Here is an 18,476-nt window from a genome sequence, read left to right on the forward strand (position 1 = left end):
GTTAATTGTTAGTTCACATGTGAAATGTAACAACACAGATCAGCTGTGAATTGTAATCATGAACATCAACTTTTTTACTGTTACAAATATTATGGATCAACTCCAAGTAAAATGTGAAAAGATAGTTCTTTCTGTGTTATCTGAAGAAATGAAACTACAGTCTGATAATGGTGAAACACATTTTCTATTACTAAAAGTACCTCCTAGTGACAATATGAGAGAACTATATTTGATGAATGCCTTCAAAGCAATGTATCTGTTTTAACTTGGTTGGACTTCACAGAGATGAGAGCCCCAACTCTTGTATTTTTAACTGAAGAGATACTTGTTTAAAGAAGCAGCATGCAGAATTGTTTTCAAAATCTATTCATATTCTAAATTAATGAATATGTGGTCTGAAGGCTTTGCTAAAAGGAAGCATTATAGGGACTATTAAATTAAAAAAGAACACATTCATATGGGAGGTATGTGTAAACAGTGGGGCTTAAACAAAACTCTTCCCCCCTTTTTAATGCTCTTCAAGTCTGCAAATTTTTAAAAGCTTATTCTTGATTCATAACCTTTGTTTTAACTACAGAGAAATGTTTCATGTGCAACACCTAACACAGTCTTTAAACAAACATGAGTAGGGCACAAGTATCATAGTCATTGTGTGAGCAATATTTTACACATTTGGGCTACTTATCTTACGCAGTGATGAATCTGCAGCAGGAAGTCTATCTGTCATAATGAATTTCTCACTAAAAAATTTAGCTTTAATGGCAATCAGCAACAAAACCAGGCAAACCCAAGACTAATAAATCAAAGACCCTAAGGTGCAAGGAAGTATACTTACATTGCCTGAGATTCACCTAGAAGCAGAAAAGCAGTTAACTGCCAAAGCGTACAAAGGTATTGTGTGCCACGCAGTAGGCCAACAATTTTCTGAAATACACTTATAGTTTCAGAAAATTATGCACACACCAGCTAGGGTTTTACCAGATCAACAATGTAACTACTTGGGCCTCCATCCTGAGACAAATTTACTACAGCCAAGACTATGCATGCCTGCTGATTTATACAGATATATAAATTATGGGTTTTATGAGTGAAATGAGCTAAAGAGATTTCTTCTGTTTTGAGGCACAGCAGGGCTGAGGCATAACAGAACCCTCAGAAAGACCTTTATTTTGTTAATTTACTTCTACAAAATACATTTAGTATCAGAGAAAGATTCTACACTCTTATACCTCACAGGCCTGCTTTGAATCAATTCTGTTCCTGTTTTCTGTAACATGTCCCTTCAATCGTTGTCTATTGTGTGTGTACTCCCATGAAAACTTTACCTCCTAGTTACAAAATTCCTGCCCAGCCCCAGGTTCAAGTTCAACTTCTGATACTAGTTTCCTATGACAGCTGATGCTACTCTTTCCTATCAACCTCCACTGATGCATCCCTCCTAGATCCAGCCTCACTGAAGCCCTTATTTCTTTCCCTTCTCTATCTTACCTTTAGTTTCCTGTGCATTCAAATCAGACTGCTTTTCTAAAATGTGGTCAAGCATCAGGAAAGAACACACAGGGACTACTGAACAGAGAGGCACAGCCTTACTTGCACCCAGAGCACAAAAGAAGTAGACTGTAAAGGGAAAGTCCCCACTGTAGCTTTGGGAAGAACCCACCATGACCTGTCACGGTTGAGAAAGCTGAGTGAAAAATCTTTTTTAAAAGTGTCACTGAATTCAGAGTCTCCACTGAACACAGGTAAATCATTCTTTTTCAAAAGGTACAGTAGTTGTTTAAGTTTGTGGAAACCTTTACAGAGATGGCAGAAGATGAGTTATCTGTAACAGGAAGGCTACAACCCTGCCTCCTCTAAAATACTAGTGTGTTAGTGATTTTCAGAGACAAGGTTTTAAGAACTTAAGTATTTGAACATCAGCAAAATTACAATTTCTGGAAGTGTCTCAATGGTTCTAGTTGGAGCTTCCCCGTGAAAGTTTCATACACAGACCAAACTGAACACCTGGCACGCAAAACATTGGAAGGAATAATAATAGTAGGAAGCATCAGCTGACCTTAAGAGACAGTGCCATAGGCCTTGCTAATAACACGCTGTCTCTTTTTCTCTCTCTTTTATACAATTGCACACAAAGTCTGAGTTGGAAGCCAAAATAAACTGTACAAAAGAAGAACACACAAATATTAAACTAAGGAAAACTTTCAGATGACATTGTGTTGGTTAGCTGAATTAGCAGAAGATGAGGCTGTGTGCCTTCCACCCAGTCATGTATGGGTAGCAGGAATATTGCAGCATCCTCTACAACCGTGCAATACTTCATCCACACACCTTAATTTCAGTTGACAATGTCATCGTTGTAACTTATAATACAGCAGCATATCCATTACTTGTTGTGGCCCGTACAGAAGTCGGTGGGCATTTCTGTTTTCCAAACAAACGAAGTAAACTTACCAGATTCTAAGACAATTTTTTTTTTCCATACACCTCTGTATTGTCACAGGCTTTTCTTTTTATTTTTAAATCAGCTTATAGCTTTTATGTGGTGGAGAAAGTATTATCCACAGCAGGGTCAAAAATAACTGCAGACGTTACCACAGTACCAGTTCTACCAAGTGCCAAGCCAGAGGCAGCTGTAGTACTTACTAGTTATACCCTAAACCTGTTTTCCCTCAACACCCAGGTAATATACAACCTAGATCACCACTCGCTTCAGATTCTGGCTTAGAGTACACGGCACAAGTATTACTATAGGGAATTAAAATGATCTGGTAAATTTTCCTAATCAGTCATGTTCCAAAAGCAGCATTAAACTTGTGATTTATTTTGCAGAAAGAAAGAAGAGGCACTTAACCTTTCTGAAATCACAGATAACTCCACATGAAAAAACTTCTGCATACGTAAGAAGTTCATATCTGCAACCTTAAGGCACCCGTATGAGAAGCAGATGGAATTATTCCTCACCTTGATCCTGCTGACAGCTTCCTGAGCCTGCATCATTCTCACATTCTTGGAGGGAGTTTTATCAGAAAGGAGTTGAGTCGAGCCAAGGTAATTGGCAGCAAAAATAATTCCATCGATTAAGTCTTCAGGATCACAAGGTCCAGGAACTGTAACACAGGAAAGCAATCACTGGAGAAAATAAAGCTGAACCACAGAAAAACAGCAACAGTCTCACAACTTGAGCCTGCACCTGATGGCTGCAAATCCTCCTCTAAAATGCTTCAGTTTAGCATGATGATATGGCAAACAGTACATTCAAAGGTACAAAACACCAAGCAAATGTTCTCAACATCTGTGGTGGGTTGACCCTGGCTGGACACCAGGTGCCCACCAAAGCTGCTCTACCACTCCCATGCCTCAACTAGACAGGGGGGAGAAAATATAATGAAAGGCTTGTGGATCAAGATAAGGACAGAGAGAGATCACTCAACTAATTACCATCATGGGCAAAACAGACTTGACTTGGGTAAATTTGTTTAATTTATTACCAATCAAATCAGAGTAGGGTAATAAGAAATAAAACCAAATCTTAAAAACACTTTCCCCCCACCCCTCCCTTCTTCCTGGGCATAACTTCACTCCTGATTTTATCTATCCCCCCCCCCCCCCCCCCCCCACCACCACCAGCAAAGCAGGGGGACAGGGAATGAGGGTTGCGGTCAGTTCACCACATGTTGTCTCTGCCGCTCCTTCCTCCTCAAGGGGAGGACTCATCACTCTGCCCCTGCTCCAGTGTGGGGTCCCTCCCATGGGAGACAGTCCTCCATGAACTTCTTCAATGTGGATCCTTCCCATGGGCTGCAGTTTTTCATGAACTGCTCCAGCATGGGTGCCTTCCGTGGGGTGCAGTCCTTCAGGCACACACTGCTCCAGCATGTGTCCTTTCCATGCGCCCTTTGCATGGGGTGCAGTCCTCCAGGCACAGACTGCTCCAGCGTGGGTACCCCACGGGGTCACAAGTCCTGACAGAAAACCTGCTCCAGTGTGGGCTCCTCTCTCCACAGGTCCTCAGGTCCTGCTAGGAGCCTACTCCAGTGCAGGCTTCCCAGGGGGTCACAGCCTACTTCGGGCATCCACCTGCTCCAGCATGGGGTCCTCCATGGGCTGCAGGTGGATATCTCCTCTACCGCGGACCTCCATGGGCTGCGGGAGGACAGCTTGCCTCACCATGGTCTTCCCCACGGGCTGCAGGGGAATCTCTGCTCCAGCACCTGGACCACCTCCTCCCCCTCCTTCTTCACTGACCTTGGTGTCTGCAGAGTTGTTTCACTCACATATTCTCACTCCACTCCTCTGGCTGCTGTTATGCAGCAGTTGTTTTTTCCCCTTCTTAAATATGTTATCCCAGAGGTGCTACCACCGGCGCTGATGGGCTCGGCCTTGGCCAGCAGCGAGTCTGTCTTGGAGCCGTCTGGCATTGGCTCTGTCGGACATGGGGGAAGCTTCTGGTATCTTCTCACAGAAGCTACTCCTGTTATCCCTCCCGCTACCAAAACCTTGCCACACAAACCCAATACAACATCTCTCCAGCAAAAGCTGTAATTGTTAATCCAGCTTGTCTCTCACAATAACTCATTCTTTTGTGAGCAGGGATCACCCTGGAGCAAAATAATCTCTGTGAGTGTTCACTGTTATAAATGGACAGACACAGTTACGCAGCTCGCCCCTCACCCACCAAAACCAGCCTTGCAATTCTAAGACCAACAGTCACAAACAGAAGGAGGAAGGGGGCAATTTAATAACAGCCGTCAGCCACTTGCTCACTTGTGTGTTAGCTGCAGTTAGTACAACAGGCAGAGGAACCTCCCTGGGAATGCTTTACAGGTACAACATGTCTCCCCTTACCAAGACTGACTGCCCAATTAAGCAAAGTACTTGTATGCCATAGACCTTTAAAAATCATTCTTAGTCTCAACAAGGATATTGAGGTAAAGGACGGAGTTAAATAAAAATGTTGTTATATACATAGAACACGGGCTCTCCTGATGGCAAAACAACGCCCTTAGTGCCATAGATTCTTAATGATCTGACACCCTAACAATGCAAATCCTTAGAAAGCAGCATTTATGATGTGTAGGTGTTTTGGTGTTTGGCAATTCCATCTAAAAATTGTGTATGTAAAAATGTTCTATTTTAACACCTTGCTACACGTTAAAATTGTCATGATCCAAAAGGGAGGCTGGTTAACCTAAGAAGCTTCTTGTTTTCTTATAAGTAAGGAAAAACCATTGATGTTCAAGACAAGTGAAAATGCAAATCAGGTTGAAGAATGCTAAAGGTAAAAATGTCCACATTTTATGACCAAAATAATAAACTGTTTTTAGGTTTGCCTTTTTTTCCTCTAATAATAAAGCAAACCCCCTACAATATCGGAATGGAGGTTTTATTATTTCAAGGCGTATCTTGAGATATAAGGTGATGTGGCCTAAAGTTTAACATTACTCAGAATACCAATTTTGTTCTAATTATAACAGAAGAGATTAACAACCCCTCAGAATGAGCATGAGTAACTTTGGTCCCAGAGAAGTGCAAGTCATTATTAAGATTAAAACAACAAAAGACAGAGCTGGAGACAAATATTACACTGAAACTACACACACAGACAGAAGTAGATGTATAAATCTTATGACCAAGCTTGTCTCATTTATGGTTTCTTTAAACATGAAAATTTACGACTAGTAATTTTAAGATGCTCATCTCCAGTGTGCAGAATTTGTTCAGATACTATGTATCTGGAAAACTCTTAAAATTAACAAGTCACTTTCAAGTACATGACTCAAAGAGATGGAATTTTTTCCTTAGGGAAACTGATGCATCTGGAACTACTACATATTTGCACACTCTTCCAGTCCTGAAACCATACAGCATTTGAAGTGTTGCTATTTGTTACTCTACATGTCAAGGCCTTTTTACCACTTCCACCTCTTCACTATAAAGGGTGCAACCCCCTTTATAGTACAATTTCTGGTCAGAATGCACAAAACATAAATATAGACTAACAAAGGTGTAGTTAAGACTCCCAGAGGGAAGCATAGTAAAACCAAAAAAAGTATGTGCTCTATTTTCATCAGAGCTGAACACACAGACAGCACTGCTTTTTATAAGACCCCCTCCATTTATGACCACTGACAATGAAATTCTTATCTGAGTGAAATTGTACCATAGGTGCTAGCAAGTTTTCCTTGAACTGGTAGTGCATAAAATGGAAAATTTGTATTTTGAAGGAATTTTGCACTGGACCAAGATCTAAGAAAATTTTAGTTTACAATTTTTTTTTTTTAAGGAAGGGAGGATTATTTAAGATAGTCCTTGACAGACAGGACTACCACTAAGAGATGAATTTCGGTTCTAAGAGAGACCCTTCACTGCTGCAAAATACCAAAGCTCAGCTGGTTTCAAAACAATATATGAAATTTACATTAGTTGACATTCTGGCCACAGACTCCAAAATATGCAGCTCATATACTGAAGACTAAACCAATGATCAATTTGTAGTCTAAAGAGAATGATTACATAATCGTTTAAACACAGCACACTGTAAAGCAATCCAAGGAGTTCCAAGACAGTCCAAATGATGTATCACATCAACTGTATTTCTGGCATTTCAACAAGCATATGGTACAATTGTTGTCAGGGAAAAAAAGCAAATGAAACTTCAAATTTTCTGCTTCTGTCATGCTCTCATAACAAAATAACTGTGTTTTACAGCATGCAGTCTTCCTGTATACACAGGATGCAGACTCATACAAAAAGTAACAGCAGTTCTTGTAGCAGGTAACTTGCTTTTTCTCATTGTTCTGAATAAATTCAGCACTGGCACAAGTGCAATCTTAACTCTAAGACAGGAAGCACTATTTAATTAGAGGACAAGTAGCTGTAAAGCAGTGCAGATTTCCTCTGGCAGGCCTGCCAATTAATCCAATTAATTCAATTCTGCTAATTAATCCAACTGAGATTGCCTTGAGCCTGCCAATTGAAATTAGTGCTGGAGAGAGCACTAGTCTTCTTGCCTAGCCTATTTTCCTTGTTCACACACATTCACATGTATAGTGTAAATATAATTAAAAATTTAGTAGTGTTTTAAGTGATACTGATAAAAAAAACAGCAGAACTGACCCAGAAACTCGAATGAAACACTAAAAAAATAAAAGTCCGTGTCTCTGAACTTCTGAAAGAGCATAGTAGGACTTAGCTTAGGTTCCAGTTTGGACACAATTTAATCTAAATCAGTATACTTAACCCTAGCAGCTTTTCCATTCAGCAAATAAAAATAAAACTTTTCTACATTATAAATACTGGCAATTTTGGATACGAAAAAACATTTAGAAATTTTAGAACTATCTTACCTTCAACATAGGTTGGAAATGAAGCCAAGCTTTTTCTGGACTGTAATTAAGACAAAAAGGATTTCAAACAAAACAGAGCATGCACAAATATGCATTAAAATTTTCTCCATGCCAAAAAAATAAAAAAGTAAATAATAGTTAGTAGCAAAAGAAGATCATCACTTATTAAGATTTATTCTTATATTTAGTATTTTCAAACTCTAAGAACCTACTAGAGTTAAATTCAATGTATTCCATTTGTGGTTTTATCTATCAGGCAACATGCTAGGTCCAGTTTTCCGTTACCTGTTGGTGTTCAATAGCATATTAACTGTCTACCAATAGGTGTTCTACTTCTACTAATCAAGAAGTATGCAGGAAAATACATCATATCTCAAAGACACTGGATCTTCCAACTACAAAAAAAAAAAAACCACACAGGAGTATATAAAATTACGCTGTACTGTTATTATTCGTGACTGAAACCATCAGCCCAGTCAGTTATTCATTAACAAAATTCTGTTATTTATTAACCAAATTCTGTTATTCATTAGTACTCTTCTTAGATGTATCCCTTACATTAATACAGCCTACAAAATGCTTTCTAAATTTTAACAGGTTAGGTAGCAACCTGTATTCTGTGGGGTGACTGAATTCACTAACACCTTACCACCAACTATGTTTACACTGTATCAAGTACAAAACCACATTTGGTAGATTCAATTACGTAAAAGGTGAATAAATAAAAAAAATCCTGGTTTGCATATGTAAATACAGTCTAAGAACTAACTTCCAACTGCAATTTTATGTGAAGACTCTGTGGCTAACACTTCAAACACCTGAAAACTACAACTTTCAGTAAGACGCACCATTTTGTTATAATCAAGAACATAAATGACGTAGGAGAATTTACCAAGGAAAATTCTGTGTGGCAATATATAGATGGTAATAGGTATATTGAAATATCTCCTGCTATCATATGTGTTGCAGATAAGAATTTTGGATGGTCCAAAGATTAAAAAATTTTAATGAATCTACAATTGATTGTATTAGCAGTAACTCCTCCAATGACTGCTTAATATAGTTTTATTAAAAGAAAATCTATATATGATCAGAATAATGCATAATTTCTTAGACAATTTCCAGTATATTTCCAGACAATATACATTGAAATATTTTCCAAATTATTTTCCTTTATGATGGGCAACTTACTAGGTTCTGTGTATTAGTGGAAAAAAACGAGATAAACTAGTGTCCTGCTTTCAGCTGGGATAGAGTTAACTGTCTTCCTAGTAGCTGGTACAGTGCTATGTTGTGAGTTCAGTATGAGAAGAATGTTGATAACACACTGATGTTTTCAGTTGTTGCTCAGTAGTGTTTAGACTAAAGTCAAGGATTTTTCAGCTTCTCATGCCCAGCCAGCGAGAAAGCTGGAGGGGCACAAGAAGTTGGCACAGGACACAGCCAGGGCACCTGACCCAAACTGGCCAACAGGGTATGGTATCCCATACCATGGGACGTCCCATCCAGTATAGGAACTGGGGGGAGTGGGGGAGGGGAATCGCCCCTCGAGGACTGACTGGGTGTCGGTCGGCGGGTGGCGAGCAATTGCCCTGCGTATCATTTGGACATTCTAATCCTTTTATTACTACTGTTGTCATTTTATTAGTGTTACCATTATCATTATTAGTTTCTTCTTTTCTGTTCTATTAAACCGTTCTTATCTCAACCCACGAGTTTTACTTCTTTTTTCCTGATTTTCTCCCCCATCCCACTGGGGGGTGGGGGCGGGAGTGAGTGAGCGGCTGTGTGGTGCTTAGTTGCTGGCTGGGGTTAAACCACAACAACTAGGAAGGTCACAGTTATGTGACAGGTCAAGTGACTAATCCCAAGGAGTCTTTCCATTGTAACAAATAGAAAATAGATGTAACAAGCAATATTTTTTAACCAATGATGCTCATCTTGCTGTAAAATAAAACTCATGAAACAAAAACAAAAGGTGCACGACACAGACAGCAAAGCCTTCACAGCCTTTAAGTACTTGCTGTTCCCTATGAAAATGACTAAGCTGTACTGCAAAATCAAGAAAGATCTCCATCAGAGATTGTACTAGCATACATAAAGCGTCAATAAAAAATGATCTCCCACTGCCAAAGCATTTAAGCTGCTGTGAGGACACTGAAATGCCTTTTCAGATCTGTGGCTCTTTCACCTCTTCAGCTGAATGTTTTTACTGGACCCCCTACCCATACAGACTTCAACAATTGTTTGTAATTGCTGCTGGTGTAAGGCTAAGAGGGAGATTCAACCACTGGACTCTGACAGGCCTAAACAACAAATTCCCTACACACCAGAGACAGCTCAGGCATATATATGTGCTGTCCAAAGTACTTTTATTTTTTTTTAAAAAGAGTGAACAAAGCCTGTCGTTACAGGTTTGGCAACTATTCAGCAATCTGACTAGCCAATGCAACTTCTTTTCAGGACAGAGTGGTGTAAACTGTCATATATGCTTTTATTGCAAAAATTCACACACAAAATTAAGGTTTTTTGTTCATTACTGAGGTTGAAAGACATTCTGCTGAGACCACAGGAATAGTAAAATAACAGGTAAAGTTACCAATAGGAGGAAACCTACACCTTTTCATTTTACTTATCCATGAATAATGAAAAATCAAGGTCATTAGTATTTCATTACTCTTGTTTATCTTGTTGCCATCCAGTATTACAGAAATCTGTATTTTAAAAAAGGTTTTACTAAGACCTAACAGTCATTCAAAAAAATTATGAGGCTGCTTTATCACTCTTGTTCTTGCACTGGAAGCACTAAAGCAAGCATTATTGCTCATCTGAGGGAAACAAACAGCCTGACACATCCTACTGTGAAACCTGGTTTACCATCTCTGACACTGCGTGTAAGCACATCCTAAAAACTGAAATAAGCAGCATCTTGTTTGGTTTCTTCCTTTGGGTAAGTTTATCGACATCTAAAACCTGCTAAAAGCTAGGATATATATGAATTGACAAAATCTGTACTGAAGGAAGCTAAAGGCTTTAACAAGCTAACAAAATAGCAGATGAAAATTTAATGGCACAATCTATTGTTGACAGCTTTAGCACATGAGAAATTATGAGTTTCTTAAGTCTTTTGAAACCTTTCATTATTTTCTAAATGCAAATACAGACTGGCACCATACATAAATGTTACAAGCTCTTTTATGCCTTGATAATAACAAAAGAAAAAAAAAAAAGAATTGATTACTAATTAGTATTTAATTTTAATCAGTATTTCCAGTTATAGTAGATCAATGTTTTTCATTGTGGAAGATAACTCATGCATTGCTATCAGTAACAATATGGTATCTTGTTAGACTACAGTTTCTAGATTTTTTTTTTAAGTTTAAAAAACAAAAAGCAAATAAACCAAATATTTGCAGATTTTTCTGTTTAGAGAGGCAGCCACTCTATAGTATCCAAATATTTTTTATGCCAAATGATTTTCTTTTCACACTGCAAGAAGTTCTACTCACACTTCTCATTTTGTGTTGGTGTAACTACTGCAGTGTAAAAAGGTGCCAGCTGAGAAAAATAAAAGTGGAAAAAAAAGTAAGTATTTAGTTTTATTTTGAGGAGCCTGGGGTCAGGAACTAAATTCTGACTGTGAATCACTGGCAGGTCAGTTTGTACAATGACAAAATATTAAGCAGCATAAATTACTAACTAATTAATTTTATTTTAGCAAGCTTTTTCATCTGGCTGAGAAACATCCTTTTCTTTGCAGGAAGACATTCTGCATGGAAAAAAAAGAAAAGGGCTTCTTCCTTTTGCCTCTAATACAGAAGTGATGTTGGCTGTTTGGTAAATCAATACCTCCCAGCCTGTTAAATAAAGTTAGTGGCAGCTGAACACAGAGTCAGAAATGCTATGATAAACACTCTTAAGTATATTAGAAATTCAGTCAGACAGACAGGCAAGCATAAAGGAAAGGAGCTACAATCCAGTTTTTCAAGCGTGTTGCAATTCTGGAAGAAGAGAAGGGATTGCACAGGTACAAGAAGACAAGGAAAATAAGGCATAAGCAGCATGAACAAGACTGGCTTTTAAAAAGATTTCACTCTACCTCTTTATTAGTGGAGGCCTCTGCTGTACTGCAGACATCCTGGTGATGTTGCCTACTTGATGATTCAGCACCCCGAGGTGAAGAGGAATCTGGAGATGGAGACTAGACATGGCAAGAAAATTAAATAATAATCTGAGTGACTAATGTAGAAATTATTCTTTTATATTTTCCTCTAATTTGGCAGTAGAAATAAAAGGGGGGGGGGGGGGGGGAACCAAGACGAACACTTTTAAAATGTTGTAACTCTTGCTTTTTATCATAATAATCACATATCAATATCTCAGTGGACTTATTCTGAACAGCTAAATCTTTTAAAAAACACTTGTGTTTATTTGTCAGTAATGTATGAAATTAAACAGTTAGAAAAATAAAAAGCTGTACTCAGTGGCAAGCAATACTCAGACAAAAAGTGTCAATAAAACTGTATTTTTGCAAGGTCAATGGAGGATTGTCTGATATTGGTATTGGGCCAACTACTTACACTTACTGTCAGCATTCAACTAAGCTGCAGTTACAGGAATTTCTGTTGCACAAGTACATGCCTATTGCATGCAGGCAAATCACTGTGAGCTTACTGAAGGCTGCAGGCAATGCAGACCGATGTCCTAAGCTCTGACATTCTAAGAAAGAAAAGATAAATCCACTGAGAAGTAAGCAGCAATGGGAGACAGGGGAATTGATCATGACCAGAACATAGGGATTCAGCTAAAGACTACTTCGTTGTCAAGCTGGGGAGAGTGAAGAAAAGACTGCAATTTCCCCATAAGCACACGTGCTCTCAGGTATAATTAACATGAAGTGCTAAACTAATCTAATCTGAGCAGAGGTAGGCTGCAGCGGTTGTCCATAAATGTTATTCCATCATCTTAGAAAACAACTTTTATAAATTATACAGAGTAATACTAATGTATTCAAGGACTTACAAATATACTGAAGGAATTCAATACTGAAGGAAACAAGGACTATGATTCCTCATCCTAGATATAGCACAAACTTGGAAAATATTTCACAGTTTATCCTATTATCTCAGTACTATAAATGCTCACTAGATCAAATTTCCTTATTCTTCTCCCCTCACCATAAAGAACTGAGTGGAGAAACTGTCTTTCCAATCATGTCCTAGTCATTCATGATCATCAAGAATGTAATAGCAGAAAAACAAAGGGAACCACATAGAAAAGCAGTATGATGGAAAATCTAGATCTATATGATCTGTCAGCAAGTATCTTGGTAAAGGGAAAGAATGCATTGAGGAAGGATATCCTCATCACAGGCAATTCGTAATGAATGCTAGTGACGCTAAAAAGCTGTAGCGAGGTATCTAAAGTCCAGAGCAGGGGGGACTGGTATGGGGGTATAACACAAGAATACAGAGTGTGGAATTAATGAAGGTGACCAAAATGAGAGACAGTAAAAAGCTTCAACCCGACAGGCATTTTTAAAGGCAGATCTTAAGGAGATACCTGCAAAACATGTCAGTGTGCATACAAAAATGTGATTCTTCAAAGGAAGGTTTAGCATTTAGCTATGCAAGCTGGGTGTTTAGCCCAGCAGCCCTGGCATTCTACATTCTCCTTTGACATAGGGAGTTCAGCCCTAGCTTTGCCAGCTCAACAGTTCATCACTGATAGCGAAACAGTCAAATACTATTCTTCTGATTTATAAACAATTACTTGACATGGCTTTTCTCTAAGCCAATGAGTCATACCAGAAATGGGCTATACTTCCAGCACTCCTGCTATGCCTCCACTCCAGCTGAAACACTTAATTCTTTGAAATAGTGTGCACAAAAATCTAAGTTTTGCAAGCTTATCTTCACAGATATGGAACAAAACAAGAAAATAGAACTCCCTTCTCCTCCTCTTTCTCTTTACCCTCATTCCTTTAAAAGGTCTATCTTGGATAATTACTAAATATTAGAATTATAGTTAACTAATAAAGGCTTCCAAAGAGTTAAGAAGCAACTCCTTATACAGATATCTCCTGACAGTCCTTGCATCTCCCTATATTTTGAATTACAACTGCAGGTCAAAAGGAGATGCAGCTGTGAAATGGTCCCTAGAATGCTAGCATGTGCTTGCACCCACAGACTGAAGGATCACTCATTGCACTGCCAGTCTTCATGCAGGGGCTGTACGAGACATACAGGCTCCCCTGACTTGCTGTGTAACTTCCAGAGTTACAGTGCCACCATGATTCACTGCACAAATGGCAACACCTCTTTACTTAAGGAAGCATCCTTACAGTGTTCACTTTCCCAGTAGTTACATAGTATTTCTGTATTGGTATTAAATATAAAAGGCGCACAATACTATCAACCTAATAATGACAATGGGATATTGTAGGATTGAGCTTTAAATAGTAAACAAAGAAACAAAGTAAAGCATATCATATTTTAGCATCAAATGGTTCCACACAAAAAAAAAGTAGTTCTTTAAAATGCCTCAAAGCTCTCATATTCACACACTAAAGCTATAACAATAAATGATTCCATTTAAACCAGTTGGCTGCTGACATGAAATTTTGCACTATTTAAAATGTATTAAGTTACTCCAGTAGCTCTACAAATACCTTTACTCAGCTATTTCAATCTACAAAGCATCAGAATTAAGCAACCATCAAAATGATCACACGGCTTTCCATGTGTTCTCTTTGAATGTCTGCTCAAATTTTTCTGGGAAAAAACCCCCAACCCCAAAACTACCAAACATCCTACAAAGTTTGATATATGACCTGACATGACAGCTGTCCCCAAAAACATTTGTATAAAAAAGTTCAGTCTTTGAAGAATAAACACGTGGTTCTCTTCTACCTCAAAATGCATTTTTAGAGGTACCATACACAATGCACAAGGAAAGAATGCAGTCACAGCAATAACAAGAAATATTTTGATACATCATAGTGGACAGACAACTTGCATAGCTGCCTAAAACATTACAACTGAAGTCTAAAATAAATTCTTAGTGACTGCTTTGTTGCCTCTTAACAAAACAAGTTTTGGAAGCCTAATAAAAATGCTATCAGAACATAGTAATTTCACATGAAACATACTGTTAATACGTAGAGAGGTCCATCAATGGAATTACGAAGTGTTTTCTTAAGTGCAGCATAAAAAAGTACAGTTATGCCATTTCTCCTCTGGAATATCTACTTACATTTTTCTTACGATACTCAACCTGGTACATCCAAAAATTCTCCATCTCAATTTTGGTGTTGTTTGACTCTCAGTAACATGCAACCCACTCCACCTGAGAAACCTTCCTTGCTACTGTGCAGAGGGATTTAGTAACAGAACTTGTAACAGGAGAGGATTGTGTTGCATCTAACCTATCCAGGTCAACCCACCTGGCTAATGAGTAGCTCATGAAGACAAACATAACTGTCACTAAAACATCTGCAAATACAATCACCTGCTCTTGCTTTATAAAAGCAGTGTAGTTTCACCTGCTTTTAGCAGCAGCTTATCTGAAAAGAGTATAACCTAGTGGGCCACATCATCACATACAAGGCTAGGACAGAGGGGATGAAATCAACAAATACTTTAGCAATGCAAGATTCACTTAAACAAAAGGCAATTACTTATATGACACCTACAGGCTTCTTGGCAGAGGAATGGCAAATATAGTCTTCTTGTACATCAGTGTGGAGGAGACAACTGGGTAAAGCAAGGCTTTTCAATTCATTTGATTTTAGTGATAAAAAGTCTTCTGAGAGGTACCCATACACATTAAGTAAAGGTCAAAGCACTATGAAATATTCAGGTCCAACATGCAAGTATAGTCACAAGCACCACCCAGCACAGCACAACTATGGCAGTAAGTCTCTTAGGTTTTTGCATAACTATGTTGTGGCAGAGTATCTACTGTGATTTGAACAGTTCAAATTCTATTCGCTAAAACGTAGACTGAGACCATCAGCATATGTTCATAGCTTTTAGATGGCATAAAGTACCCGTAAAGAACAGAGCTGAAAGCTAAATTTCCTTACAATATAACTAATCATCATTATTGGTCATTGTTGTTTAAATTTGCTTTAACTATAGTGTTAAAGATGGACAGTTTGAAAAAATAAAACAACTCAGAACTATTGTACACATACGAGCATACTGTGGCACAATCTATACAATTTAATTTATGAATGTGACATAAGGATGAAACTTAAGTTTGTACTGTAGTTGGGGTGTGATTGTAACTGTGGTGTAACTGCCTCTGCACATACCCAGTGCGCTTACCCATCCAGGGTGGTCCAGGACCTGCCCCCTGCCAACTGGTGCACAGATGATACAACCAGTTGCCTTGAGATGAGGTAACTGACTGAACTGTTCACTTCAGAACAACACATTTGACTAATCGCTGTAGAACCTCTCCATACAGGAATTTCAGGCAGCCTCAGAGATTCCCCCAGCAGGCTCCTCCTGTGCATATGACAAGTGAGAGGCACAGTTCATCGCTTCAGGGTGCTAACTACCACCTGGGTAGGGTCTCTGGCTGACCCAACAGTTCCCCACGCAGTATCTGCTGCAAAAATGACCAAACAGTACATGGATAAGATACTTGCCAGTAGTCCACAGAAACTATTCCTGCAGATGCAGATAAGGTCATGTATGACAGCCTCATGTACACAGTTAACGCAGGAAATGTTTTGTATGTAGCTTAAGGTAAACCATAGGAATGGATCACACATGCAAGAGTGGTCATGTAGGATCACTGACCAGCTGTATGTAAGACCTGAGAATGCAATTTGGGGAGTCTTAGTTTGGGGAATCTCCCCTAATCTAGCTGATGATGCCCTGCAAGGACAGAGCCTCTAGCCACTTGCCACCATCTAGACAATGATTCACAATTCCACTTGAGAGATCTGACTGTCCACACGTTACACTATGCAAAAGCTCTGAATAAACTAGCTTTTTTAAAACAAACACACTGTCCATGAGAGTCTGCACAACACTGAGTTGTAATTCTTTAGTAAAATTCATTGAAGTTACAAAAATAGAGATTTTGACTTAAGCAGTAAATGTGTACCTCTGTCAAAGTCTTCGAAGAAAGACCCACAGCTGTTACTGTTACATTACTACATCTCAAATACAAATTAAAAATATACCTAAGAATACATAGAGGTCTAGATCATACACAAAAGTCCAAGTGAGCAAACAATAAATGTAACTGAGCCTGTTAGGGCAAGATGGCCCTTTATTTTGCCCATTTCGAAGAGTCTGTTGGCCACATGAGTCAGTAACAGTAACCACGTAGTACCACAGTCACACTTTGAGAGCTGGTAACTTCTCTTTGAATAAAATCTTAGGCTGTACGGACTGACTCCTTCAGATCACACACACATGCTATGCGGGTAGGGTCTGTCCAGGAGCACACGTGCTAGATGGAAGGCTGCCAGCACAGCCAGGCTTCTGGAAGCTGGTTCAGTGTTGGCTCTTTCTCAAGTACGGACTTCCTTAGCTGTATTTTCACTTGAACTTGTAGTTCGAATGCAGCTTCATGTGTCAGTCTGAAAAAACTAGTGGATCCCTCCTGCGTTTACAAAAGACTTTAACTGTAACAAGTGTTGTTCTAGTTTTCAACAGCACAGAAAAAGTACTTAAAATGGCTTTCATCTTTCAATAATTAAAAAACATAATAAACCAAACCAAAATAATTCAAAGGGTTATGTATCCAGTGCTCACTGTAATTTAAAAGCCCGTAACTCATTTTGAGACTGTTTGTCTTCAAGCAGACTAATTGATAAATTTAAGCTTTCTTCTGTGTGATTGATGAATCACCATCTAGATATTAAAATGCTTTTTGTTTGGTTTTTTTTTTTTAAATTATTTTTGGTTTGGGACTTTTGGGGCATTTTGTTTTTCTGTATAATTTTAAGACTGTGGTCTTGCATGGATGATGGAAAGATGACCTGTATTCTGTGTGCTCAACCAACAGTTTTAAAAGGTCTGCTCAGAAAAAGAAAATAATATCTTCTCAATATAAACTCATCTTTATTTCATTTCTTTTCTTTCTCTTCCCCCCCCCCCCCCCCTTAGTTAATCTACGACTGAAACCTGCTTAATTATTGAAAACAGACTTCTCTATTGCCTTGTTAATATCACATTACTCCAGCTGTGGAAAAAGTGAAGCAAATTCATCTCCATGAAAACACTTCACTTCTGGAGTTACCAGAATTGAGAAAATCCTGCAACTGAGAACTCAAAGGATGAAATAAAATATACGTAACTAAAAAGAACAAAGAAGCAAAACAATGCAGCTCAGTTTTGTTCTACCTGAAAGGATTGTTTTCAGCTCTGAATTTCTACTTCACAAATCCAAACCACCCATGTACCTGGTTTTACTTTATATTAGGGTTTATTCTAACATGGCACCACCTCAAGTGTCTGTAGAGGAACCAAGACTGTGAACACCGATGAGAGGACTTTGCAAAACCGAGTCTTGGCATGCAGCAACAAACCATGCCCTGCAGGTCAACAAAACGTGGCTTTCAGATCTATAACCCCAGATAACTGAATGGATCTCAGAAAAAGATCAAGGTATTTAGTTCTGAAATGGAGAATTTCTCCCTCCAAACCACTGTTTTCTCCTGATTATGGCTGAAGCGAAGTAGGCAGCCTGCTTCTCTTCTCTGGACATGAGAGGACAGAAATGGTCTTTAAATTGCAGCCAAAAAAAAAAAAAAAAGATCTGCTTGAGCTTTTGTGCCTTTTAGTGCTTTTCTCAGCAGATGTCTGTACTTCCACAACTAAGCAAGCCACTATTTTCAAAGCTCAATGACATTTTAGAGATACTGTTTTAGAACTTCCATACAGTTTATACACCAGAATATTTAATTATATTCTGAGATATCTACTACACAAAACTATTCCCTTTTCCACGTGATCATGTGTTCATCCTTAAGTCCAGATCCAGCCACTACATATGTCTTCTATTTAGACCTTTAAACACCACTATTTCTGTGCTTAGCCAGGCACATTCACAGCAGGTTTCTGGTAGAGAATATGACAGAGAAGAATGATGGGCAAAAGCTACTTA

General features: G+C 38.6%; 1 protein-coding gene across 4 annotated transcripts in view; it reads right to left on the bottom strand.

Moving 5' to 3' along the window:
* The window catches only part of APBA1 (amyloid beta precursor protein binding family A member 1), a 97,909-nt gene that overhangs the window by 15,561 nt on the left and 63,872 nt on the right, over positions 1–18,476 (bottom strand). For all 4 annotated transcript variants that reach the window (XM_049795487.1, XM_049795486.1, XM_049795484.1 and 1 more), the window contains exons 3-5: positions 11,446–11,547; positions 7,347–7,386; positions 2,962–3,107 (exon numbers count right to left, since the gene is read on the bottom strand). In XM_049795487.1, the coding sequence (XP_049651444.1) occupies positions 2,962–3,107; positions 7,347–7,386; positions 11,446–11,547 (288 nt within the window). The remainder of the gene's footprint in view (positions 1–2,961; positions 3,108–7,346; positions 7,387–11,445; positions 11,548–18,476) is intronic.

This window comes from Accipiter gentilis, chromosome Z (genome assembly GCF_929443795.1).
Source record: "Accipiter gentilis chromosome Z, bAccGen1.1, whole genome shotgun sequence".
NCBI classification, from domain to species: Eukaryota; Metazoa; Chordata; class Aves; order Accipitriformes; family Accipitridae; genus Astur; species Astur gentilis.